This window comes from Scyliorhinus torazame, chromosome 7 (genome assembly GCF_047496885.1).
Source record: "Scyliorhinus torazame isolate Kashiwa2021f chromosome 7, sScyTor2.1, whole genome shotgun sequence".
Taxonomy (NCBI): Eukaryota; Metazoa; Chordata; class Chondrichthyes; order Carcharhiniformes; family Scyliorhinidae; genus Scyliorhinus; species Scyliorhinus torazame.
This window is the reverse complement of record NC_092713.1, coordinates 102,871,562-102,896,440: the sequence shown is the minus strand read 5'-3', so window position 1 is coordinate 102,896,440 and position 24,879 is coordinate 102,871,562. Positions and strand designations below refer to the sequence as shown.

The window sequence follows — 24,879 nt, the reverse complement described above, 5'->3', positions numbered from 1 at the left end:
ACTTGCTTGTTTCTTGCTCAAAATCCCAGAATTTTGAATACTTTCATTAGCTCTCCCCTTAACCTTCACAGCCATTGGAATTGTGCAGCACTTTCACACAGCTCAATGCTGACACAACAGCATTAATTGAGAGAGAGCCTGCTGCCAGTGTAGCCTCACTGGCAGTGAGCACCGCAAAATAGCCAAACTATTGTGTTCAAGAGAAATGTCTATCCAAGCTCGTGTCTAATAAGGCTCTACTCTAACACTCTTGACATTTGCAGAGGCAGATTCACTGGAAAACCCGGGATAATTCATCTTCAAAGTATTAACGTTGGTTAAAAAGAAGTGACTCTTGGCATAATGGATTAGTGCACTCATTGTGTGCACTGTGCATTCACAGGGCAAGTTTTGTAAGGGCCACGAAGAATCCAGCACGAGTTTTACGGATACAAAATAATAACGTTTATTTACTATAACAATATATACATAACAGTAGCAGTAACTTCCCTTGCTACCTTCTCCTTCCTGCTGGTTCCTGAACTGGCCAGCTTATTTATACTAGGAGTTTCTCCGCCCCCCTCATTGGGGAAGTTCATACTCCCATAGGATTGTGGGATAGTCATTAGTCCCCAGCCAATCGTAAGTAGGCAGGTTATAACATCCCTCCCCCCCAAAGTCCAAGGAATCCACCGAAGACCCTGGCGAAGGAAGGCGTCAAACTCGTTTGGCCGCAGGCCGGACGCCATTTGAACGCGGCGCTGGATCAGGCGGCGTGTAACGAGACGGAGACCGGCGCTTCCGTGATGAACGACGCGGTTGTACATCCACGGCCTGTGGACCCGAGGATTCCCCCTCTGATGCACCCTGTGTCTCCATCTCGGAGTCAGAGTCTGCTGCCTCCGTCATGTCAGCGTCTCTATCTCCATTCGGTCCCATAACGACCTGCGCAGGCTTCGAGTGAGGCACCAGTGGAAGATTTTGAGGACTACCTTCCCTTGTCTCTGGTCTTTGCGGCTGTTGAAATGAGCTCCGGGGGCGGGGAATCTTTTGAGGGGATGATCTTCTGGACCGGATGTGGTCTACATGTTTTCGCTGGAGACGACCCTGGGCTTGCACTTGGTAAGATATAGGGCCCGTTTGGCGAAAGATTACACCAGGAACCCATTGGGCACCACCAGCAAAATTCCGCACGAATACTGGGTCACCGGGCGCAAACTGCCGAATCGGACGATGCCGAGACAATCCCTGTCCCTGCCGTTCTTGTGTGCGGCGTACATTTGCGCCAGTGTCCGGGAAGACCACACTAAGGCGGGTGCGAAGTCTCCGGCCCATTAGGAGTTCTGCGGGGGCTACCCCAGTCACTGCATGGGGGGTGGTCCTGTACGTAAACAAAAAGCGAGCCAGTCTCGTGTCCATTGATCCGGAAGACTGCTTCTTTAGGCCTCGTTTGAATGTCTGCACTGCACGCTCTGCCAACCCATTTGAAGCCGGGTGGTAAGGGGCAGTGCGGATATGGCGGATGCCGTTCATCTTTGTAAACCTAGCACACTCCTCACTCGTGAATGGAGTGCCATTATCCGTGACCAGCACCTCGGGGAGGCCATGCGTACTAAATGATAAACGCATCTTTTCAATTGTTGCGCAGGACGTTGTCCCCTGCATCTTATGCACCTCCAGCCATTTGGACTGGGCGTCAATTAGTAGAAGGAACATGGATCCCTGAAAAGGGCCTGCGAAATCTGCATGTAAGCGTGCCCAAGGTCCCCTGGCCATTCCCAGTGATGTAGGGACGCGGCCGGCGGAAGCTTCTGATGCTCCTGGCAAATGGAGCAGTTTTGGGCCACCTTCTCAATGTCGGTGTCGAGGCCTGGCCACCAGACATAACTCCGGGCCAACATTTTCATTTTGGTCACGCCCGGATGCCCATTGTGCAAGTCTGATAATATCAGCTCCTGGCCTTTTTCCGGGACAATCACACGCGTCCCCCACAAGAGGATGCCGTCTTCCACGCTGAACTCTGACAGCTTGGAGGAAAATGCCCGCAACTCGCCTGGGAGCTGTCTATGCTGCCCACCATACAGGACTATGTGCTGAACCTTTGACAAGACTGGCTCCGTCTGGGTCCACTCACGGATCTGTGATGCCGTGACAGGCGAGGTGTCCATAAAATTTAGGGTTGCAACCACCTCACCGGTCGTGGGGGTCGACATGGGGCCGGTCGATAAAGGCAATCGGCTCAGTGCGTCGGCATTTGCTATCTGCTTACCTGGTTTGTGCTCCAGAGAATACTCATATGCAGCAAGCAACAAAGCCCAGCGCTGGATCCGTGCAGAAGCAATGGGCGGTATTGGCTTATCCTCTCTGAAGAGTCCCAGCAGGGGCTTATGATCAGTCACGATAGTGAAATGGCGGCCGTACACATACTGGTGGAAGTGTTTCACCGCGAAAACCACTGCCTGGCCCTCCTTCTCGATCTGCGCGTATTTTTTCTCCTCTGCAGTCAATGTGCGGGAGGCGAAAGCTATCAGTCGCTCGGCCCCGTTCTCCATCTTGTGGGACAGGACAGCCCCAATACCATACGGGGATGCATCACATGTGACGAGCAAAGGCTTTCCCGGATCATAGTGGGTTAGTAATCCAGACGACGACAATTTTTGCTTTACCCGCCGGAAAGCGGTTTCTTGCGGCTGACCCCAAACCCAGGTGTGATTTTTCTTTAGCAGCAGGTGCAAGGGGGCCAGCGTAGTTGCCAGATTGGGGAGGAACTTCCCGTAATAGTTTACGAGACCGAGAAAAGAACGAAGATGCGAAGTGTCAGTCGGGGTGGGGGCATGTTGAATTGCACGCAACTTCTCTGCGACGGGGTGCAGACCCTCGCGGTCCACCCGATAACCTAGGTAGACAGCCACACGTGGTAAAACTCTCAAAATGCCCTCCATAACACGTTGAAAAATTGCGCAGGCAGAGGATACTCCAAAGGGCAACCGTGTATATTCATACAGGCCCCGGTGTGTGTTAATTGTTACATATGGTCGGGAGGCAGGGTCCAGCTCCAACTGCAGGTAGGCGTGACTCATATCTAATTTTGAGAATGAGAGTCCACCTGCAAGTTTCGCGTAGAGATCCTCTATGCGAGGCATTGGGTATCGGTCGAGTCGGGAAACTGTATTCACTGTAAGTTTATAGTCGCCACACAAGCGAACTGTGGCATCTGGCTTCATTACTGGTACAATTGGTGCTGCCCAGTCAGCAAAACGGACGGGCCTGATAATACCCAAACTCTCCAAACGAGTGAGCTCCCCTTCTACCTTCTCGAGCAAAGCGTAAGGCACTGGGCACGCCCGGAAATAGCGCGGCGTGGCTCCTGGTTCAACTTGGATACGGGCTACGGCCCCTTTTATTTTCCCCAAACCAGGCTGGAATACCTCTGGACATCGTCCTAGCACCTCAGTCAACCCTCCAGAAACGGTTTGGAGGATGTGCTGCCATTGCAACCGCAAATGGCGCAACCAGTCCCGACCCAACAGGCTGGGCCCATGGCCACGCACTACGATAAGTGGGAAACGCCCCTCCTGGCGTCCATAGACAACAGGGGTCATTGTAGTTCCTGCAATGTCCAGTGGTTCCCCCGTGTAGGTGGCCAACCTGGCCTGTGAGTCAGTTAATGTAAGGGTCTGTATACCCTGCTTGATGCGGTCGAATGTCCTCTGGGCGATCACGGAGACCGCTGCGCCAGTATCCAACTCCATCTCCAGCGGGTGGCCATTTACCCGTACTGTCACCTTAATGGGGGCCACACGGGGAGCTGCCACACAATGCAGCTGCAGGCAGTCGTCCTCCGTCTCCACGTCCTCAGGAGTGGTCGCCGCAGGTTCATCCACATGGAAGGTACGGCCTCTGGGCTGGTCCCAGTTACGGCCCCTGGGCTGGTCCCAGTTTCGGTCGGAAGGACGGCGCCTCTGGCGTCCCCAGGACCGCCGTCCGCGACGGGGTCGGCGCCTACAAGTCTGACACGGACATGGCTCCTCATCCATTGGCTCTGGAGAAGGCTCCATTCGGGGAGGAATGTCCGATGGCCACTGGCGTCGGTCCGGTCGTTGCCTCGCCCAAGGTACCGCAGGAGTGCGGGGGGACGTTTTTGGGCGGAAAGTGTTGCGCCCCAAGGCATGCACTTCCATTCCCTGTAGCTCCTGTACTCCTCGCTCTGCGCTCTCTCGGGACAAGACTATTTGTATTGCCTGTTGAAAAGTCAATGTTGGCTCCGCTAACAACTTTCTCTGGGTTGCTGCATTGTTAATACCGCAAACCAAACGGTCGCGTAACATTTCTGACAAGGTCTCACCATAGTCACAGTATTCTGCAATCCCGCGTAGCCTGGATAAAAAAATCGGCAAGGGATTCTCCAGGGGTCCTCTCAGCGGTATTAAACCGGCAACGCTGGACTATCGTGGACGGGGTTGGGTTAAAGTGTTGCCCCACTATATTCACAAGTTCGTCAAACGTTTTGGTGTCCGGCGCAGCTGGGTACGTAAGGCTCCTAATCACCCCAAACGTATGCGGCCCGAAGGCGGTGAGCAATATGACCACCTGGCGCTCGTTTTCAGTGATATTGTTTGCCCGGAAATAGTAACGCATCCGTTGTGTGTACTGGTTCCAGCTTTCCAGCGCAGCATCAAAAACATCCAAACGTCCGTACAGAGGCATGGTATAATAGAAAACAACTTCCAACCTGTATCCAAGAAAAATCCAGGGAGGTGGCTTCAGCAGTGTAGACAGCTATTCACTTTTACCTTCGTCGCCAGTTTTGTAAGGGCTACGAAGAATCCAGCACGAGTTTTACGGATACAAAATAATAACATTTATTTACTATAACAATATATACATAACAGTAGCAGTAACTTCCCTTGCTACCTTCTCCTTCCTGCTGGTTCCTGAACTGGCCAGCTTATTTATACTAGGAGTTTCTCCGCCCCCCTCATTGGGGAAGTTCATACTCCCATAGGATTGTGGGATAGTCATAAGTCCCCAGCCAATCGTAAGTAGGCAGGTTATAACAGCAAGGAAATGGGTAAAAGCATAAAGTATTCCTTTATGCTTTCAACAGTTCAACATTATGGCAGCAAATTGCAAAAGCCAAATCTCCGAAGAATTCCACGTTTGATTTTATTTCAGGGTGGCTGCCATGTACAACGTGGAACCTGTGATCTATGCAGCCTTTCCAGAGACAAGGTTGTAATTCTGGCTGTGGATTGTGTGCATGCCGACAACCTGACCTACAGATTACCTCCGTCTGACTGAAAGGGCTCAGAATTGGGATTGGAGGTAGTAAACCATAGGCCATGGAGAGGGGTTGGGAAATTTTCCTAAACTTAAAAATTCTGTTGGAACATGGAGGAATAACATTTATTTCACTGTTTGCTTTTTTTTAAAGAAATTGAGCCAAAACATGACTGTTGGTGATGTTGGTGTGCAAAACGGAATCCAGACTGTTCTAACAGAATTGTTCATTCATTTCAAACGGGTATGCTAATGTCTAGATCCTGGAGACAGAAGGTAGCCTGATGAATGTGATAAGTATCTTCTCACTAATATCAGCAACTGTCATTTCCAAATGGGTGATATGTGTTAGCAAAGTTGTGAACGTAGTGTGAAGATTTTCAGTGTTTGCTGCACGAAATAGCAACCGGAAGAAATTGTCTCCCTTGAAGAGCAGCCACAACCTGCAAACTTTGGATACTTTTGTAGATGGTAATAATACCAGTGTATTTTTAGACCGTGAAATTCCAATGTCTTTGTCACTCCCACCTGCAACCCTCCATCAACCTTGCAACCCCACACCAATCCAGGTTGAAGAGGTAAATCATGTGATCGATGGCCAGAATGAGACTCAGGCCAAACTGAGGGAGATACTTCACAGAAGTCAGCTTGAAAACCTAAAGGTAGGTAACAAGTAAAAAGGTAACTTAAATAGCCTTGGACAGCACACTCTGCACTTCAAAACTTTCTTGTCTTTCACTAATTTTGCCTGTAATTCTGTACTTGCCGTTCCTCGGGGGTTATGTCTTGTTCGAAGGGAGATAACATTGGGATTCTGTGGAAGTCCTGACTTGAATGCAGACGTACGTGGAAATTGCCTAGGACATTTAAATTTCCAATGTGTTGATTTCTGCTGCCCGGAACCCTCGGTGAACCCTGATCTCAGGGCAGAGACTTGGGGCAGATTCATGGGACATGCCTGCAAGCCTATTCTGGAAATGTTAAGACAGTTTAATACCTGGTCTAACTCAATGATTAGCCAGCGTAACTCAACTGAGCACTACAACCAAGCCCCCAAATCACCCCAAAGAAAACCTGACTACTTCTTCCAACCACCCTGTACCACCCAGGCTTGTCTCAAGTACCCCTCCCGATCCAATCTCTCCCAGACCACCCCACTGCCCCCCCGAACAGACCCCCCAACCCAATCATCACACCAACCACCCGACTTCTCCCAAGCACCCTCTAACAAGTAGACCAGAAATGAGTACCCCATCAACCACCACAGTACCTTCCTGATCAGAACCATTTACACCCCAGTGACCCTGGACCACCCTACTATAGCAACCCCCGCCCCCCAACCGGAGTTGACCCCCACTCCAACCACCACCAGAATAATCCTCTGAATACCCAACTATACCTCTTGCCAGTCCCAACTACCCCCAACCATCTGACTGTACCTCCGACAACCAGACTACTCCCCAGATTTCCCGACTATCCAGTCACCCACCTACCTATGTTCGCCCACCTCATCCACTCATCTATTCACCCACCTACTCAACTAGCCACCTCACACATCTACTCACTCGCCAACCCACCTACCAATTCACTCACTCATCCATTCACTAATCCACATTAAAAGACTTGGATCTTTAAAAACTTACTGACGACTGAGACTTATGAAAGGGGGTATGTCCTCTCTTTCCCCGAGTATCCTCACTCACTGAACTTTCTGGCGAGACTCCACTGATCTGTTTCTGTTTCAGCCAGGATCGGAAGATAAGGGCTGAACATGGGTAGAATCATCAGGTCGTTGAAAACATTGTGGGGAACGGCAATGCACGCATCACTGCCACACACCAGATGATCTAGGTTAATCCTGCAACCCTGCTTTGTTAAGTTTGATAATTTACTTAAGTATTTTAGACAACGGTATGCCATATTATCTCATCTCATAGTGAATGAAAGGCTGCTAGCGATCCAATCATAACAGCAAATGGCTGCTGTTCGAGTTGAGCATTCGCATTAAACGAATGAATTTGTATTCTGTTGGAAGTGCCATTTAAAAAAATGAGATTTTGAGCTCATGCTCCACCTGCCCCTCGCTATCTGAAGCAGGACAGGAGGTCTGAGTGTTCTGAACAGTTTTTTCATTTAATTAGATCTCTCACAACCTCAGGACCTGCCAGAGTGCTTCACAACCAATTAAATACATTTGAAGTGTAATGATTGTTGTAAAATAGTGAATTTGTGCAAACCAGCAATCCCCCTGGCATGCTGTATATGTAGCTGAGTCCTCTGTGATCCTGAGACTCTTCCTGGCTACAGCCATTGCCCTCCACGTGGTGTTGCTAAGCCCAAGACCTGCAGGCCTCTGATTGTCCAACAGTTCTCACTAGGCAGGACTTGCGCCCCAGGGTCTTCATTCCAGGGCAAATCCAGTCCCTTGATCAGACACTGATTTCCTTTGATGGAGGGATCCCACCTGCCAAAGGTGACAAGTGGCCACCACGGGTTCACCTGTTGTGCATGCCACAGGCCAAGTTGCAGCTGGGTTAAACCCAGTGGTGGTGGGCTGAGGTTCCTAAGTAGTTATTAAAGGCTTCAATTGGTGGCGGGATAGGCACATTGACCATGGACCTTCTCACCTAGAACTTATTTCTGGTGGAGATAGAAAGGTGGTGGGGTTCACGTACACCACCCTTCCCAGCCCCAAACTCACCACCAGTGAGAGCAGATGATTCTGCCCCTCATCTGAAAGATGACACTTCCTACAGTGCAGCACTGTCTCCACTGTACTGAAGTGTAAAGCTAGATTTGTGCTCAGATTGCGGAACGGGAAGTGCATTTCCTTTGAGCCAGGGATAATGGAAGTTGAGCCCTGAAAGTAAGTTATCTGCCTGACCGCTTAACCTTGAGGTAAGGAATAATATTACAAGATGTCGAAGGAAGAAATGTTAATTAAATAATTTGAAAGATGAAAAAAGGCATTTTATCCTCATTATTGCTTGTGTATATTGCCTATTTCTCATTATACTCCACGTCATACACATTTCTGTTTTCTTTGGACTATAGCTTTGTGCATCCTGTCAGAGTATTAATGGGCAGGCGGTAACTCCACATGCCCAACAACAAGCTGAGCTGCTGGAACTACAAAGTACCTCCTTTTCCAATCGGCTCGAATTGCAGCGAAGGCAGAGGCTAATACGCCAGAAGGAGTATGAGGTGACTAAAGCCAGAAGGAGGAAAGAACTGATTGAGTCTGAACTGGAGGAGATGCATCAGCAAAAGGAGGCTACCATTAAACACAATCAAGTAAGCATTTGGTGTTAAATGTAAAACAATTTTGAAGTGAAGAATGTTACACTCCCACCTTCCTCCCCAATTGGTTTTCAGGTGGAAGATTTGGAAGAGGGGGGTAATGTAAAATAGCGCGGATAGGATTCCCTCTCAGTTCCCGCTCGCCTTGACCCAGGCGCGACTTTACGATGGGTCAGACAGGGTCTCAAATGGGAAGCCCACCCATGCCTCTATTAGGACCTTGAAGTGGCCACTTAAGTGCCTTTTCCCGCCCAGCTTCAATTCTCAGGTTGGTGAGCACCCAATGACTGATCTTAGTCTGACCCTTGATCTTGGGCAGGAAATAGGTGGGGTGGGGGGGGACGAGGCATCCAACAAAGACCCCTTCAGACTGGGGGCACCCTCCCCTCACAGAATTGAATCCTCAGGCCCCCACTCCCTCTGGCCTACCCCTGCCCCCTGACAGTGGGGTCTCTTCATTCTCCAGACAACAGGCTCCAAGCACTCGCCATCCTGAAAATTCAGGTCCATGTGTATATATTCCTTGCATGCATTGTATTGGCTAAGATATTTTTCCGGCCCTGTATTCTTTGTTTTTCCCTAAGTTGAGGTATGCATTTATTCGGGAGTGACATTATCCGCTGTCAGGCATATTGCCAGATCAGGAATTTTGTAGCACATTGGATATAGATTCCTGTATTCTGTCTTATCCACAAACATGGAGAAGCACTTTCTAATTTACTTGTGTAACTTTTTCCATCATTGGCACCAATCCTTCCAGCCTCTCTGTCTGAGAGTTTCCATCTGTGCCAAGTGGCAATGCCAAATAAACACTTGGAACCATGTTGCTACTACCTGAGACAAAAGAATCTTTCACATGATAAACTGGCTGGATTTGAAGCTGGGACCCCGAGGTAAAGAGCACATTCTTTTTAAATTGTGTGTCCACACAGCAACTTGGAAGTTCCCATGCAGTTCAAGTACAAGTTGGTCCCTTTAAGTTACCGCACGTGCACAACCAAGAAAATAAATTTAAAGGGCCCACATGTTAAATGAAAAGGCTATACACCCGATTAAAAAAAAATTAGAGCAGATGTTGGTGAAGAATAATGTATTAACTATACCCAAGTCTCATGACTGTCAAATTTCTTGCACTAGTTCACCAAAATATCTCTGCATCTGCCACTGATCTGGATTTTCCACTGTTTTCTTACTGTTTCTGGGATGCAATATTGTAGCTAATTTTAGACTTGCAGCATATATGCAAAATTAATTATGGCATATGGTTCCTTTGCGTGCTAATTGGTGCAGAGAATCTGCATTTGCTTTGTGGCTTGCGACCACTAATTTTAGCTGTTGGTGGTTTGATTCAGGATCTGCGCAACACACTGCAACAGGTGCGCCAGGAGTTCCTTGAGAAGGAGCAGCACTATCAAGCCCTGGAGAGAGAGCATCAGCGTGAAACCCATGTCCAGGGGGAGAACATCCAGTGCCTGAAAGAGAGATTACAGGATAAAGAGCACTTCCTGCAGGTACGAAGAGGCATCCAATCCTGGAACCTCACAGCAACACAATCCAGTTACGCTTTGTTTTACAGATAGATACTATCTTTCCCTCCATTGATTTCATCCCTTCTGCGGGATGACTTCCCATTCCTCCCCATCTCTGTTGAAGTTCAGATGTCTTGCTGGGCTATACACCGATATTGGCAGCCCAGTGGTACCTCCTCAAAATTCCTATGCTTCATTTTTGTGCTGGTGCCTTCAGTGAGAAAACTATTCAATTGGCAAGTATATCATAGCTGAGCCTCATTCAGTTCACACACACTTCCCAAGAGGAGTCCGAACTGGATAGCAGTCAGAAGCAAGATCCTGGCTGCTTTTTTGTAACTCATGCCATTATGTTATTTAGTACTTAGGTGGAGAATTCTAAATCTCAGCCTATGCTCTGAATTTTGCTCAGATGGCTATGTTGATTCTTACCAGAAGTGAGAAGAGGGTAGGTTTCCAGAATAGCACCTATATACATTCTAGCAGAGGGCTCAGAAGCAAAATTGGTGAAGTTCCTGAGGTGGATTGAGGTCCTGTGCTTGTGCGTGCCAACATTGTCAAATTGGTAGAGCATGGACTCTGAAGTAGAAGGATGTGGGTTTAAACCCCATTCCGGGCAGGAGCACATTTCAGTGCACTAGTGAATGAGTGGGGATTCATCGGAGGTGCTGTCCGTTGACATGTATTGGTGGTTCAGGTGGACATTAAAGATTCCATGAGCTGGAGTTTGCATGGAGACATATCACCCCCACCCCTCCTATACACACACACACACACACACCTGAAGGAAAAGTTGGTCTTCAACCCATTGAATCAGAATCTGGTTGCTCTGCAATGATATATGTTGGGAGCAACTTGAATTGATTCAGAGTGGCACATCTGCCCCCATCCGGAAGAAATCCATTCTAGGTTGCTCAGATCACCCAACAGCTCTGTAATCCCATCAGTGTGAGGCCGAAGCTGTGCGGTGTGGTCCTAGCGTACGCTGCTTTTCAGAAGGCGGAGCATCGTGAAAGTGGCACCGCCCCCGATTTCGTCGTCATCGAGGATTCTCCGCCCCGTTGCTGAACATGATTTCGGGGATCGGAGACTCCAGCCCCAGATCAGTCTGGGATTTTGGCCGGGCCTCCTTGGCAGAGCCCAGCGAGAGTGAGGAGGGGAATGGGTGCCGAGTGCTAGAGGTAAGTGGGGAGGCTAAAGGGGCGATATGATCTTGGGAGAGGTGGTGCCTCAGATGGGCACAGGAACCCATCAGAGACGGTAACCCCTTTGCCCGACAGTAGCCTAGGCACTGAAAGCTGCTGGGCTTCGCCTCTGGCCTCTGCCTTCCTTTGCTGCCTGTAAAATAGCAATGGAGGTAAAATGAGGCCCTTAATAGGCCACTAATTGCCCATTTAAGGGCCTCCATAGACCCACGAGCGGATTGGCAGCCTGACACCTCCCCAGCTATAATATGGGAGGTAGGTTGGGGTAAGTGGAAAGGCAGTGGGAAGCCCACCCATTGTATTTTACGAGACACCCCTACCTTCAAATATGCCAGCGAGAGGCCGTAAGACACAGCCCCATTCAAAACTGAATCAGGGGAGTTCTGGCACTTTCCAGTCCAGCACCTGTCCCTCAACAAACACCTCAGGGATAATAAACTCTAAATCATTTCACTGCATTATTTGTCTGAAAACATCTGCTACTTTTACTTATATGTTTATAAACTTTTTTTTTTACATTTAGTGTACCCAATTCATTTTTTCCAATTAAGGGGCAATTTAGCGTGGCAAATCCACCAAGCCTGCACATCTTTCGGTTGTGGGGGGGAAACCCACCCAAACACGGGGAGAATGTGCAAACTCCACACGGACATAAATATGGTGCTGCATAAATATAGGTTCTTTTTTTAATTAAATATTTGTTAGTGTTTTACTAAGTCTACAAGTAGCAGACTTCCCAGGTTAAATCAGAAAATGACTCCGATATTGCAGTCAGCAGTGACTGAATGATGCCAGCCATTTGTTGCAATTATTCTTGCACATGGACTTTCTATGGACTTTTGCACTGGAACTGGTAGTGATTAGAAATCCATTTCGGCAAGCATCCTCCACGGCAGATCTGGTACCAATGTGAAAGGGCAAGCAACTATATGTCTGCCCAATAAATCAGGTTGAAGAATCTTTACTGGTTACAATGTCTGAACAAGGAAAAGTAATCATTACTACAACTGCCCCTTGGACGAGTTCCCCCAATTTGTTGTGGATGAGATACCCTAAATTGTTGTGCTCCTGGGTGAGGAGGGATGCACTGCCTCCCCTTCGTTACTCAATCCCATCGGTTGGTTGTGAGAAGGTCAATTTAAAAAGGACCCCATCGCTCGTGGATACCTTTTCCCTGTCCAAATGCATTTACTTTTTAAAAAGAGCCAATTTAACCAGGCTTTCTTGAGTTAAAGAAATAGTGGGCAAAATTCTCCGACCTCCCCGGCACCGGATATTCGGCGGGGGCGGGAATCGCGCCGCGCCGGTTGGCGGACACCCCCCCCCCCCCACCCCCCCCCCCCGCTCGATTCTCCGGCCCGGATGGGCCGAAGACCCGCCGCTAAAATGCCTGTCCCGCCAACGTAAATTAAATCACCTACCTTACCGGTGGGACAAGGCGGCGCGGGCGGGCTCCGGGATCCTGGGGGGGGTCGCGGGGCGATCTGGCCCCGGGGGGTGCCCCCACGGTGGCCTGTCCCGCGATCGGGGCCCACCGATCCGCGGGCGGGCCTGTGCCGTGGGGGCACTCTTTCCCTTCCGCCTCCGCCACGGTCTCCACCATGGCGGATGTGGAAGAGACTCCCTCCACTGCTCATGCGCGGAATGCCGTCAGCGGCCGCTAACGCTCCCGCGCATGCGCCGCCCGGAGATGTCATTTCCGCGCCAGCTGGCGGGGCACCAAAGGCCTTTTCCGCCAGCTGGCGGGGCGGAAATTTGTCCGGCGCCGACCTAGCCCCTCAATGTTGGGGCTCGGCCCCCGAAGATGCGGAGCATTCCGCACATTTGGGGCGGCGCGATGCCCGTCTGATTTGCGCCGTTTTGGGCGCCAGTCGGCGGACATCGCACCGTTTCCGGAGAATTTCGCCCAGTGAGTTTATTAGTTTCTAAAATGCAGGAAAAAAATAATAAAATGAAATCTATATGCACAGATTAGAAATAAGTCCAAAAATAAAAGTTGAAAAAGATATAAAAATCAGTCTTTGGCTTGTCCGTGAGGAGTAGATAGCGAAATATTGCAGCCATTAAGTTGGGTGGTTCCCGTAATGCTGATTTCAGCATTGAGCAGTTGGTTTGAAGATTCTTGGTTCTGCAGATTAGCTGCAAGGAGTTGCCCTGTTACCTTTTCAACTGTGGTTTTGCTGACTTGTGATTTGCTTCCAGCAATCAGAGAGAGACTTTCCTTTTTACCTGCAAGCGCAGGGAGCCTAGTGAATGATCTTCAGCTGTGACCTTCACAGCACACAAACACAGAGGAACTAGAATACGGACTAGCATATAGAGACCAGGGTTGCTGTTGGCTTTTAACCCCTTTCTTTGCGTGTTCCTGGAAGGGGAAAAACACAAACATGCCTTTCGGCCAGAAACTGTTTTCTTTCAACTCACATCATGTCCACAGTCTGGTTATAACTCATAGGAGATGGTTTCTGCTGAGATGATAATCAGCTTCCATTATCTCTACAACCACGAGAGATTATAGTTCAGTTTTTGCATTGCATCTCTACCTTTCAAGTGTCTCTGTCTGAAGTTCTTTGCCAATCAGGGTGCAATATTCCGCAATCTCTTTTGAGACTTTGTTTAATCTACATAGGAACTTTTCAGAAAGTAATTGAATTACATAGATCATAGAATTTACAGTGCAGAAGAAGGCCATTCAGCCCATTGAGCCCATACCAGCTCTTGAAAGAGCATCCTACTCCACCATATCCCCGTAACCCCACCGAACCTTTTGGACACTAAGTGGCAGTTTAGCATGGCCAATTCACCGAACCTACACATCTTTGGACTGTGGGAGGAAACCGGAGCACCCGGAGGAAACCCACGCACACACTGGGAGAAAGTGCAAACTCCACACATACAGTCGATTGAGGCTGGAATTGAACCCGGGACCCCGGAGCTGTGAGGCATCAACTACTGTGCCACTGTGCCATCCTCAGAATTTACATTCTGAGCCATCTTTGGTTTGTATGACCTTTTTTTAAAAAAACACAGTTCATTTAAAAGTTAAATATGTCAAAGTGATTTGGGCTATGATCCGTTGTCATGATATCATGTACAGAAACAAAATAGAAAAGGAAAGAAGTATTGGATTAAGAGAAAGATAGAAGAGACAGAAAAGAAAATGTTTTATTTTTCAATTTCAACAATAATTAAAATCTGAAGATATGGGACTGCATACTTGTAAAATTTAATTCTCAGTGACTGAGAGGTTGTTTCACAAATTTTAAGATGTGTCACCGTTAAAAATTTACTTATGTGGAATTGAACAAGCCCTGACTTTTTCTAATATGTTTAGTTGTTATCTTATCATGTACACCCTTTTTCAATGGTGTTTCAATGGTGGGTCTCTTACCAAGGTACTGGTAAAGTGCAGCTCCTGAAGAGCAGGTTAACATGGTTAGTAACTTTGTTACAACACCCTTGGCTAGTACACGGTCAATTCTAGCCTCCTGCGACCCAGAGTCGCAATACAAGTGAATTAAACAATAATTCTTAGAAAAATACCCGAAGTCTTTGGCCCTTGCCGGCCCAATAATTACAGTCACCAGGTTTGTAAATATAAAACAATTACTTTTTATTAATAACAAGAATTATAATGAAACATTCAGCAACTGTTATCTAATTCCCCACAATATATACACACACATATACACACAAGGCAGACAAACATGGAGGAGAGGGGAGAAAATCATAAGTACAATTTCAGATGTTTGTTTACAGCACCCTACTCCTCTTCAAACTTAGCTTTCCGTTTGAGGACTTTTGCGGTAGATTCATTCAGGTCTCTGTAGTTTCAGAGTCTTTCTGGAGAGATGGAGACACGGGGCGAGATTCTCCGACCCCCCGCCGGGTCGGAGAATCGCCGGGGGCTGGCGTGAATCCCGCCCCCGCCGGTTGCCGAAGACTCCGGCACCGGATATTGGGCGGGGGCGGGAATCGCGGCGCGCCGGTTGGCGGGCCCCTCCGCTCGATTCTCCGGCCCGGATGGGCCGAAGTCCCGTCGCTAAAATGCCTGTCCCGCCGGCATAAATTAAATCACCTACCTTACCGGCGGGACAAGACGGCGCGGGCGGGCTCCGGGGTCCTGGGGGGGGGCGCGGGGCGATCTGGCCCCGGGGGGTGCCCCCACGGTGGCCTGGCCCGCGATCGGGGCCCACCGATCCACGGGCGGGCATGTACCGTGGGGGCACGCTTTCCCTTCCGCCTCCGCCACGGCTCCACCATGGCGGAGGCAGAAGAGACTCCCTCCACTGCGCATGCGCGGGAATGCCGTCAGCGGCCGCTGACGCTCCCGCGCATGCGCTGCCCGGAGATGTCATTTCCGCCCCAGCTGGCGGGGCACCAAAGGCCTTTTCCGCCAGTTGGCGGGGCGGAAATTCGTCCGGCGCCAACCTAGCCCCTCAAGGTTGGGGCTCGGCCCCCGAAGATGTGGAGCATTCCGCACCTTTGGGGCGGCGCGATGCCCGTCTGATTTGCGCCGTTTTGGGCGCCAGTCGGCGGACATCGCGCCGTTTCCGGAGAATCTCGCCCCAGGTCCTTGTCTTTGTAGCCTGTATTGGTTCCCTGTAGATTCATTCATTCAAATTCTCTGCAGCTTCAAAAAGCACTTATAGCCTTTCTGGAGTGAGAAAGAGAGAGAGAGAGAGAGGGAGAAAGAAGGTCCGTGTCTTTGTGTGTCTGAACTCAACTGCTCCCTGAGGTCTCTGTGAACCAACCCACTGGGATAACATTCAATTACCACCTGTTCCTGAGCAGAGTGTGACCTTTTGGCCAATTCATTGGCCACCAGCCAATCAATCAAACCGAGTCCCACCCCATCTCTCTCTGGTGCCGAAACATCTGAGGTCTCCTGTTCAATCTAGCAGAGTGTTCTCTCTGTAACTTCTGAATTCCTCACTCCTCTCTGATGCTTGACTTAAAGTTACTTGTCCATTAATCATCCATGGATAAAAAGTGATAACGTCAAAATAAAAGAAAGGGGAAATAATGAAATAAACAGAAAGGACTCTGACAACTTTTACTGACTTCCACGTAGAATGTTCATTTGTGATGGCTGACAGTTTTGGCTGGCTTACATTTTAATAACGGTGAACACAAATAGTCTCAACATTATTTCTGCAGCAATTGTGTAAAAACTCAAATTCCACTGTCTCAGCAGTCCTAATGTTTCTAACATCAGCCCTTCTTACAGTGAGTGAGCAAGTCAGGTTTCAAAATTATTATGGAAGTATGGGGATTTTAGTGCTAGGCATCATGTTGAGTGGGAGTTGGGTTGACAGAGCCTCAGCTCTTCATTTAGATCCTTCAGCAGCCACTGCAGAGAAATTTTAATTTTAGCAACCTGGACTGAAGGTGTCCAACGTGAAAGAATTCTGTTGTAAAGCCAAGGATTTTCCAGGAATTATTTTTGTATGTTTGCAGCAATATATTGAACTCTTTGAATGCCAGCAAAATGAAGAACAAAGTGGAGAAGAAAGAGATACACTGGTAGATAAACTCCGAGAACGTATCAAAGAGAGAGATAAAGCTTTGGAGGTAGGTCAGAGTACCTTGCTTCCTATTTACTTACGCTTAATGTACAAAGGATATTGTTTATTCCTCAATTGCACCTTTTCAGGCTTTCTTTACTAAATGTATTCCTAGTACTAGTGACTGTTTATTCCACTAAACCTATAATGACTAAATTGGAAGACAGCCTGTACTTTGTTAACTTTGAAATTAATGTTCTTTTAATCCTCATTTTTGTTTAAATGCTCTTTTACACCATTATTGCACAGTCTTGGGGATGAGGAAAATCTTCCCTAGCTTCCTTCCCAAGCTGTTGCAATGCTGAACATGTGGATCGGATCTTGGTTTAATATTGCATGTAAAAGATGGTACATCCAATAACAAAAACTCCCATTGAAGGAACGCCAACCTAGTTTATGTATTCAAGTAGTTGAGTTGGATTCAAACCCACACCAGGAGTTGAGTGCAACTAAGTGAGCTTAAGTTGGGAATCCTATAAATTGCTGTTGGAAACAATCTGAGCAAAATGGGTTAGTCAGCATGGGGTTAGAAAGCAAAAATTAACATGCCTGAAGGGAAAGTTGAGACTAAAAGAATGTTTGCCCCCTCACAGTGTAAGTGGACTTGTCTGAGATGGATAACTGCTAATGGTTAAATAATGAAGGTATGAGGATAGATAAACATGCTGATACCTTGCTTGATTGCTTTTCGGAATTGGAGTATTTTTGATGAACATTCGCTCAGGAGATAAAGATTCGCTTATAAATCTCTCTGAATCCTTTCACTTTCACTTGTACCGAGTTGAAATTGGGCCCTAAATACATGTGGCAAAGTTTTATAATTGTATGTGGGGGAAGAAAAAGGCTTGATGGACAGAATATACTTTTCATATTCCAAACTTGCTTTTGTCAAAACTTTCACTCCTTGGAGAAATCACATTAATCCATTGTCCAATGAGTAGTTTATTGGAAAAACATGAATAGATCCTTCTGATTAAAGGAACATTTTAAAAATGCCTCCAGTGGTAGAAAACTGGTGCTGCAACATTATGATTCACAACGATTTGTATTTCAATAACGTATTTAACATGCAAAACTTCCAGGCACTCTCTAACTGATTATTACTCATTTGTCACAACTCCAAATTGATTTAGCTGGGGTCTCAGATTTCAAGACTGGAGTAACTTTCCAAGAATCAGGACAGCATATCTATCTTAGAATGAGTTGGAGATCACTTGTACTGTTTCTTTCCAGCATGCTATCGATGACAAGTTCAGTACCTTGGAAGAAAAGGAGAGTGAAATACAGCAGCTACACCTGGCTCTACGTGAAAAAGAAAGAGATCTGGAGAGATTCCGCTGTATCTTCTCCAATAATGAAGAGACTATCAATGTAAGTGGACTTACTGCACATCTGTTTATATCTGTAGGAAAGAGAAAGGATGGTGTGATCAACTAGAGCAGTGAAAGGTTCTACTTCACTCTGTTTAATGCACCTTTTAATGGAATCTTTTTTATCTAGTTTCTGTTGAAACGAGGAACGTTGAAACTGCAGGGCTGTCTTCAGTTCAGAACCCAATATCCTAATGGGTGGTCTTTTCTGAGCTTCTTTCCAGGAGCAACGGTATTAACATCTGCCTCTGGGCTACCTGTCCAATTATAGTAAGACAGACATTCTGCATCAGCAGTGTAATAACCCTCACGAGGCCCAACGGGATACCCTCATAGACCTCCCCGTGGGACTCTTGGAAAACAAGCTTTCCTGCTAGTGGGTGGAGGCCTGCCCAGCTGGGGCTCGTTACTGGACTATGTATAAGCCGGCCCAGGCATGGATCAACATCCTGGTAATCCCAACAGGGACTTACTGTGTGTGTATGCCACTGTAGCAGCCATTTTCTTTGACCAAAATAAACCACTGTTTACCTTACATACTGGGTCTTCATACTGCCGACGAGGTAAAAATAGCAATTACGATTCTGCACATCCCAGTCGCATCGGAACTTGCCGCTCAGCTGCGAGTTCAGTGAAGTTTTGAAAATGCCAGCCTTCAGGAGATTAGAGGCCTTTGATGCAGGCCTGAACATTGAGCCCAGTATACCGAGCGAATGCAGTACTTCTTCCAGGCAAACGGCATCAGTGGAGAGGACTGACAGAAGGTAATCCTCCTGATTGCCTGCGGGGCCCCAACATTCAGCATAATCCAAAGCTTCACGTACCCGGCAGCCTTGGACTCGGAAGTGGTTTGATGAACTAGTGGAGTTGGTGTCGAATCATTATGACACAAAACCATCCATGATTATGCGATACCTATTTAACACAGCTGTGCGGTCTCCGGGGAGTTGGTAACAGACTTCCTGACATGACTGAAGGTTGGCAGAACATTGAGTTTGGTCCATCCCTCTCTGAAATGTTAAGGGACTGTTTGGTGTATGGGATTAACAGCGTGACAACATTGGACCTAAAAAGAGCCATCGAGCTAGCCCTGTCCCAAGGCGACATGGTAACGCAGTGGTTATCACTGCTGCCTCACGGCGCTGAGAACCTGGGTTCCATCTGTCCATGTGGAGTTTGCACATTCTCCCCATGTCTGCGTGGGTCTCACCCTCACAACCCAAAGATGTGCAGGTTAGGTGGATTGGCCACGCTAAATTGCCCCTTAATTTGAAAAATGAAATGGGTACTCTAAATTAAAAGAAAAAAAGAGCTAGCCTTGTCCCATGAAAATGCTGAGAAGGGGTTTCAGAAACTCCAGGGTTCTGTGGACTACAGTGTCCATAGTGTTGGACAAACCCCATAAAGGTGTGTAGCGTCCCCTCAGAGCAGTGCTCGCATGACCCTGACCCTTGCCACCGAAATGGCAACCAACTGCACAACGACCCTTCCGAAATCAATGGTTTAAGGCCACCACAGATCAGTGTGGCATCTCCCCGAACGATGAATGGAAGTACCAGCGACATCACCAGGCCTGAGGTTGCAGAACGTGTGGCAACAAAGGCTGCCAGATTCGGCCAAGGACCCGCTGCCTTGGGCAGATGACAAGCTCGCCTCGAGCCAGAGCCTGAGGAGGACAACCTGATGCAGCTGAATTGCATCATGGCCCCTAACGTGGCACCAATTGGGATTAGTCCAAGTCAACGGGAACCCCCTGGTAGTGGAAATAGACATACGGCTGCCGTCTCCATCATCGATCAACAGACCTTCCACTCGGTTCAACATCCTGACCTTGAGCTTTTGCAATACCAAGGCCCGGTTGGCGACATATACCGGGGATCCGCTGAACATCACAGGAACCACAGTGACCTCGGTCATGCACGAGCAGCAGGCTGTCGCTAATAGTGGTCCAGGGGCCGGGACCTAACCAGTTGGGCCGCAGTTCACTGTGAACACTTTGTCTGGATTGGCAGCAAATCTGGATGGGCTACGGCAGCCAGTGCAATGTCCTCCGAAAACATCCGGAGGTTTTCCTGAATGGCCTTGCTTGCAAAGGTAGAAACTGAATTATGGTGCTTTAAGAGCTTGAGCATCATATGCCTGGTCCGATTTCCTACGCTATTGGCCCCAGTGTTGAAACCAGATAAGTCGGTTTGTCTGCGGCGATTATAAATTGGCAGTGAACAGGGCCTCCTACCTGGACCAATATCTCATGCCGTGTGTAGAGGATCTGTATGTGAAGCTAGCCGGGGCCACTCGTTCACGAAACTGGACGTGAGCCACGCGTATCTCCAACTAGAGCTAGACACAGCATCGTGAGAGTACGTGACCATCAATACCCATAGGGGTCTATACAAGTATACTCCTCAGCTCCCTTTCAGGGTCTCATCAACGTGTGTGATAGAGGGTGATGGAAGACATCCCCCAGGAACTGTCCTGGATGACGTGCTCATTACGGGGGCCACCGAGAAGGATCATTTGGACAATTTGGAACAGATTCTCAGGCGATTCTCCCAAACGGGCGTCTGCCTGAAGCGAGGCAAGTGTGTGTTTCAGGCGAAGGCAGTCACAAACTTGGGATACTGCATGAACAAGGGTGGCTTGCACCCAGTCGAAGAAAAGGTCCAGGCTATAAAGGGAGCCCAACACCAGAAAATACAATCCAACTGAGGTGATTTTTGGGGCTCATTAACTATTATGGGAAGTTTATCCTGAATTTGGCCACTCTGTTGGGACCTCTTCACGCATGGCTGAAGAAGAATCAAACATGTGCATGGGGAGCACCACAGGAAGCAGTGTTTGCTCATGTAAAGAAGCACCTACTATCTTCCCAGCTGTTGAGTCATTGCGACCCTTCAAGGCCTTGCTAGACCTTGCGTGCGATGCCTCCCCGTACAACATCGGAGCAGTGTTGTCCCATGGATGGGACGATGGAATATCCAATGGTGCCTGCTTCTAGGACCCTGGCAGATGCTGAATGCCACTGCACCAGATAGAGAAAGAAAGGTTGGCTGTGATATATGCAGTGAAAAAACTCTACCAGTGTGTCTACCGGTGCCACTTCTTTATCATCACGGAACATAAACCTCACTGGCCCTCTTTCAATGTAGACATTTGCTCCATCCTTGGGAATGGCCGGGGCAGGCCTGGGTCCAGTTGCACATCTACTTTGCTGGGTTTTTCATGGGGTCCATGCTTCTGATCCTTGCAGACGCTCGCTCCAAGTGGCTGGAGGTGCACCTGAAGCCTGCCACCACCTCGAGGATTACCAGGGAGAAATGCCAGCACCCACGGGATACGGAGGTATTGGGCACGGACAACAGGACCCCGTTCACTAGTGAGGGGTCCAATCGTCTATGCGTGCCAATGGGGAAGGCGCATCTGGAATGCTGTGTACCACCCGTTCTTGAATGGTTTGGCGGAGCAGATGGTTCGAACATTCAAACAAGGCATGCGGAAATAGACTACGGGCTCCCTTAATAAGAGGCTGGCAGGTTCCTGTTTCATTATCAGGCCATGCCTCCCATCACAACAGGGGTAGCACCAGCAGAACTATTAATAGGTCAACGTCTCCGAATCCACCTGAGTCTGATGTTTCCAAGTCTAGGTGGGAAAGTAGTGTCATAGCAGGACCTCCAAAGGAAGTACCACCGAATACCTGGGAGAGGCTTTAAACTGGGCGACGCTATGTATGTCCGGAACTTGGGTCCCTGAGGTCATGTTGGAGAAAACAGGTTCTGACCTTGTATGAAACAGGTCCTGAGGGAACACCGTACGGAAACATGTGGACCACCTCAAGGGCAGGGAACCAGGCTTGGAGGAAGCCATGCCAGACACATCAGTGCCTCCACCAGCTCTGGTACCGCCTACCATCAAGAGGCACAACCCAACGTGGACCAGCATCCAGACCAACAGGTCACCGACGACTCGTACGTGGTCACGGAAGCATCCGCACATTCAGACGCCGCGGCGGGAGCCGAGCTCCCAGCAGTGATCCTCCTTCGTCCGTCGCGAAAAAGGCGACCAATTAGTTGATGCACACCCGCCGATCCAGCCCCACCTCCGGCAGAGGCGCAACCACGCACAAAGCGATGAAGAAGACCTCCTCAGCTGGCCACTGGTGTGTGCTCATGTGCGCGTGCGATTACCCTCACGAGACCTGCAGGGATACCCTAATTGATCTCCCTCGGGACTCGTGGAAGTACGAGCTTCCCCATTAGTGGGCGGAGGCCTCCCCAGCTAGGGCTAGTTACTGAGCTGTGTAAAAGCTGGCCTGGATAAGGATCAGCATCCTAGTAGTCCCAATGGGAACTTATTGTGTGTGTACGCCGTCGTGGCAGTGGTTTTCTTTGACCTAAATAAACAACCATTTACTTACCCACTCGGGCCTCCTGGGTCTGCATAAGCAACACCCCAAAGATCCCATCCCTAAAGAACCTCCCCTCCTCTGGGGTCTCTTTTTTTTAAGTGGAAGTCCTGCTAAAGGTTGCAGTGAGGTGGGCTTTCGCAAGTAAGAGGGGAACCTCTCTAGCAGGCATGTTTGGAAGTGGCCGAGGATGTCAGCGGTAGACGTGTTGTCCCTCCAAACTGGAAACACTTGGTTAAGAAGATCTAGGACCCTGTGAGATCAGTAGACGTTATCACTTAACGTCATCGACTTTCCTAGCATTTTGCTGCACAGCACTTCTCAGATCAACGTGACTTTCAGTTGCACTGAATCCTCTCCCTGCAGGCACTTCACATCCCCGACTGAAAGCCAACATCCTGATCCTGTCTTGCACCCATGCCTCACAACCCCCTTCACAAATGTGATCCTGCCCTTCCCTCCATACAAGCTAATATACACACTCACACCTCCTTGCTTTTTCTAGTTGAAAGAGAAGAAAGTACAGAACCTGGCAAGAGGCATAGGCCTGGGGTGTGTTAGGTTTTGGGGTGTCAATATGCTTCTGACCGTTATCACTTGCTGCAGCATTTGCTCAGATACAAATGCAGCCTCAGCTGTTCCATCACCTCATCAGACCCTTCAGTGTCAAGCATTGTCAAAGCGTGCCCACCTGATCCATGGGGAACGAGCTCGTTCCAAGGAGCTGAAAATGTCAGCAGAGATTTGCCTTGCAAGCTTCCTGAGGCACTGGTGCTCACATGTGGTGAGCGAGTTGATGCTCTAACTATGGACCCTGTGTGTTTGGGGTCTGGCCTCCTTTCAGTTGGATTTTGATGTCCATCGCTCTGCCCATAGATAGAATATAGTTGAGAAGGCACTTTTTTCTTTTTTTTAATCCGTTAATGGGATGTGGGCATCGCAGACTGGGCCAGCATTTATTACCCATCCCTAATTGCCCTTGAGGGGGCAGTTAAGAGTCAACCATAATGCTATGGGTCTGGAGTCACATATAGGCCAGACCAGGTAAGCACAACAGATTTCCTTCCCTAAAGGACAGTAGTGAACCAGATGGGTTTTTACAACAATCGACAATGGTTTCTTGGTCGTTATTAGACTTTTAATTCCAATTTTTATTGAATTCAAATTTCCCAATGCCCTTCACAACCATTGACTTACTTTTGAAGTGTAGTCACTGTTATAACTAAGGGATTGTGTGCACAGCAGGATCCCACAAAGAGCAGTGAAATGAATGATCATATTAGCTATTACTTCTTTGGTTGAGGACTAAATGTTGACACCAACAGAGCTTGCCTACTCTTTTTTAATTGTGCCACAGGATCTTTTATATCCACAGGAGTAGGCTGATCGATTCTTGGTTTAATATTTCACCTGATAAAATCTCTGAAGTACAGTATTCCATTGGCACTTCACTGATATGTCTGCCTCATTTATATGCTCACATCCTGAAATGGGGCTTCTGACTCTTCGCATCACTCTTGGCTTTGAGTCAGAAGGTTACCACTGAGCCAAAGCTGACAATGTTGTTTGTTTTAACTTTGCTGATAAAAAGAGTAAAGTACATCGGTGCTGATGGTAAATAAAATAATGCAAGGGTGAGGGGATGGGAAGTGGGGACCGGTGTGTGTATATGAACAGGATTTGCTGAAATCCAGTGAGTTCTGTTCAATGTACTGTATTATAAACTGAGCAAATGGGAGGGATATCTGTGCACATCTGAAATGGCAGTTACCTGATTTAATACGCGGAATGGCCTTGATCTGAACTGAGCTTGTGATTGTGATCTTTTTATTCTCCGATTTTCAGAGTCTAGAGAGCCACATGAAAGGGAAGGACCTGGAGTTAGAGCAGATTACAATGGCATACAAGAATCTGCAGTGGCTGAAACAGGAGGTTGAGGAGAAACATGCCCACTCCCTGAAAGAAAAGGACACAGTCAGCAGTCAGCTACAGGCAGCATTGCACAACAGCAACAAGGAAGTTGAGGTAGGGAACTCACTCGGCCACAGAACAAAAAACTTAAAGCTTTGACAATAAAAATTCTATACATGGCGCAATGATAAAATAAATTCCAGAAAATGACACAAGAAAAGAGAATCAATTCCACAATTTTGCAGTGATCAACCAGTTGGGTTGTCGACGCTCGTAATCAACCCAGGGTCCATACAGTGCAAAGTTCTACTGCACTCTAGACCCGAGAAGAGC

General features: G+C 48.3%; 1 protein-coding gene across 19 annotated transcripts in view; it reads left to right on the top strand.

Annotated features, from left to right (window-relative positions):
* The window catches only part of pde4dip (phosphodiesterase 4D interacting protein), an 888,328-nt gene that overhangs the window by 534,178 nt on the left and 329,271 nt on the right, over nt 1-24,879 (top strand). For all 19 annotated transcript variants that reach the window (XM_072511203.1, XM_072511204.1, XM_072511190.1 and 16 more), the window contains 6 exons: nt 5,829-5,921; nt 8,314-8,553; nt 9,912-10,070; nt 16,754-16,867; nt 18,094-18,231; nt 24,481-24,660. In XM_072511203.1, the coding sequence (XP_072367304.1) occupies nt 5,829-5,921; nt 8,314-8,553; nt 9,912-10,070; nt 16,754-16,867; nt 18,094-18,231; nt 24,481-24,660 (924 nt within the window). The remainder of the gene's footprint in view (nt 1-5,828; nt 5,922-8,313; nt 8,554-9,911; nt 10,071-16,753; nt 16,868-18,093; nt 18,232-24,480; nt 24,661-24,879) is intronic.